Source organism: Chaetura pelagica, unplaced genomic scaffold, assembly GCF_000747805.2.
Source record: "Chaetura pelagica isolate M959 unplaced genomic scaffold, ChaPel_1.0 scaffold1195, whole genome shotgun sequence".
NCBI lineage: Eukaryota > Metazoa > Chordata > Aves > Apodiformes > Apodidae > Chaetura > Chaetura pelagica.
The window spans coordinates 11,669-14,262 of NW_009953422.1; the positions used below are offsets into that span (position 1 = coordinate 11,669).

The following is a 2,594-nucleotide window of genomic DNA, read 5'->3' on the forward strand; positions in this document are numbered from 1 at the left end:
CAGGCTGTGGAGGCTCCATCTCTGGAGACATTCCAAACCCAGCTGGGCACCATCCTGTGCAACTTGCTCTGGGTGACCCTGCTCTGCTCTGGGAGGGAGACTGGGCTGGATGATCTCCAGAGGTGCCTCCCAGCCCCCAAGTTTCTGTGATCCTGTGGATCTGAGCCTTCCAGGGGCCAGGAGCTGTCACAGAAGGCAAGCAGCATGACCCTCCAAGCCTTTCACAGCCACATTTTTAAACAAAATGTGGAAAATGTCAATGGGCAGGTCCCAGCCACCCAGGCAAGGCACAACCACAGCAGAGCACACTGCCCTGGAGAGCCTGGGGGTGATGGAGGAGAGAGAGGGGTAAAGAGGAGGAAAAGGGACAGGAGGGCAGGCAGGAGAGAGGACAGAGCAAAGGGGACTCAGCTGCAACCAGGCCCATGGGAACCTGAGGAAGGATTAAAAAGCATCTGTTTGCTTCCATGCACCAACACCAAAACTCAATTTACTGTCCCCCAGGGCCAGGAGACCAAAGGGTCCAGGTGCTGTAGGAGTCAAAGCCTCACCTAACACTGATGGCACGTGAGGCTCAGTGCCACATGATGGAGTCAGTGCCACCTGATGGAGTCTCTCACAAGTGGCAGTGAGTTACTCAGGGTTTATGTGCTGGTCAGGAGAACCTGCTTGTTATTCATCCCCAAGGCAGATTTATAAGAAGGATTTAAAGACAAAAATCCCAGCCTGCACACTGAAACCTGGATTTCTGTCTTCCACTGGCCCTTCCTGCCTGCTGCTGTCTAGAAATCCAGCTCTTCCCAGTACTGCAGAAACACAAAGTTGCTTTGGGTGCAGAGAAAAGGCTCATTTGCTGGGAGCCCAGGGCCTGGGTTTGGACATGGGGCTCTAGGTCAGCTCTGCAGCCCCAGCAGCACCTCCTGTGTCCCCAGCACCACACAGGGAACTGAACTCAGTGGAAGAACCAGGGAAACGGGGAGGGATGAAGCCAAGTCCCTCCTCACACTGACTGACTGCTCTTCCCATCTGCCAGTACAGAACTGATGTTCCACACGTGTGTTTGGAACACACGTTCCAAAATGTGATGGAATTTCAGCCTGGAGAGATGGGAGGCTGTAACTTGGCAGCCCCACTACCCCCACCAGAGCAGAAGTGAGCCCTGCAGCAAGCCAGACTGGAGAACCCAGCCAGTTTAAACAGGTATTTAGATCACTACTTCCAAAAGAACTATTTGAAAAATAGTGTCTGTACTTCATGTACCACACACACCTTTTTCATGTTTATAAAAGAAGCATTTAGCTTCGTATTGATCAGCTCCCTGATGCAGCCAACAAGGTGTGGAGCACAACTGAATATTATGAGGAGCAGCTGAGGGTGTCCAGCCTGGAGACAAGGAGGTGAGGGGAGACCTGCTGGCTCTGTAGCTGCCTGAGAGGAGGTTGGAGCCAGGGGGGTTGGTCTCTGCTCCCCAGGAACAAGGGATGGGACAAGAGGAAATGGCCTCAAGTTGCATCAGGGGAGGTTTAGGTGGGATCTTGGGAGAAACTTCTTCCATGAAGGACTGGTCAAGCATTGGAACAGGCTGCTCAGGGCAGGAGGGGAGTCCCCATCCCTGGAAGGGTTTGAAAGCCCTGTAGATGTGGTGCTGAGGGGCATGGGGCACTGGTGGCCTTGGCAGGGCAGGGGGAACAGTTGGACTTGATGATCTTAAAGGTCTTTTAGAACTTAAGTTATTCTACTGTTTTGTGGACATGGTGGTGTCAGGTTGGCAGTTGGACTTGATGATCTTAGAAGTCTTTTCCAACCTTAATGACTCCACAACTGAGGAGCAGATGTGGGGCAGCTGAGCCTGGGAAGGGGCTGGGAGCCCCACACATCAGGGCAGGGAGGCAGCAGGTTGATTTAATTAACCTCTCTCTAATCACACCCAGCTCTGTGCCCTGAACCACAGACCCAAGCGCCTTCAGGCCGTGCCTGCAGTGGGGGAGAGGAGACCTGTCCCCCGTGTCCCCAAAGCCACCCAGCACCCTCCTTACCTGCCCGTCGGAGTCGTACCCCCAGCCTCGGGCACCTGGGGCCTGGAGGGGTGAGAGGGGGGGTGGTGGCAGGGGGAGTGCCCGGGGGTCTCCCTCGCGCCGCCCCCCGCTCAGCACCAAGTGCCAGGCCCGGCTGCTGCGCGGGCGCCGCGCCATGTCACGCTGGGACAGGTAGGCTGTGGGGAAAGGACACCAGGGTCACACAGTGTCACCCCCCTGCTGAGCAACCTCCCCCAGGTCACCACAGAACCCCCCCTTCCCCAGGAACGGATCAGGTCTGCACGGGGGGATCAAGTGAGGCTAAGTCCCTCTGGCGTCGCAGCCTCCAAACGCTTCCGTCTCTTTCTTCAAGGCAACTTCTCCCTGAGCCCAAGGGCTGAAATCATCCTGAAAAATGCTCCCCAAGACCTGGTGGCAACAGCTGCGCCCTCTGCAGTGCGTGGATTCAGCATCTGCCTCTCAGCCTTGGCAGCAGCAGGATCTTCAGTCACCAAGAGGTGGCCTCCTCAGAGCCCCGTCACCCTCTGCTGGCTGCTCGGGCTCAGGCCACACTGTCTG

General features: G+C 56.2%; 2 protein-coding genes across 2 annotated transcripts in view; one reads left to right on the forward strand and one right to left on the reverse strand.

Annotated features, from left to right (window-relative positions):
- The window catches only part of SPSB3 (splA/ryanodine receptor domain and SOCS box containing 3), an 8,785-nt gene extending 6,581 nt beyond the window's left edge, over nt 1-2,204 (reverse strand). Inside the window, exon 1 of the mRNA XM_009998475.1 lies at nt 2,037-2,204. Coding sequence (XP_009996777.1) covers nt 2,037-2,192 — 156 coding nt within the window. The 5' untranslated portion in view covers nt 2,193-2,204. The remainder of the gene's footprint in view (nt 1-2,036) is intronic.
- The window catches only part of NUBP2 (nucleotide binding protein 2), a 6,643-nt gene continuing 6,239 nt past the window's right edge, over nt 2,191-2,594 (forward strand). Inside the window, exons 1-2 of the mRNA XM_009998476.1 lie at nt 2,191-2,207; nt 2,274-2,311. Coding sequence (XP_009996778.1) covers nt 2,191-2,207; nt 2,274-2,311 — 55 coding nt within the window. The remainder of the gene's footprint in view (nt 2,208-2,273; nt 2,312-2,594) is intronic.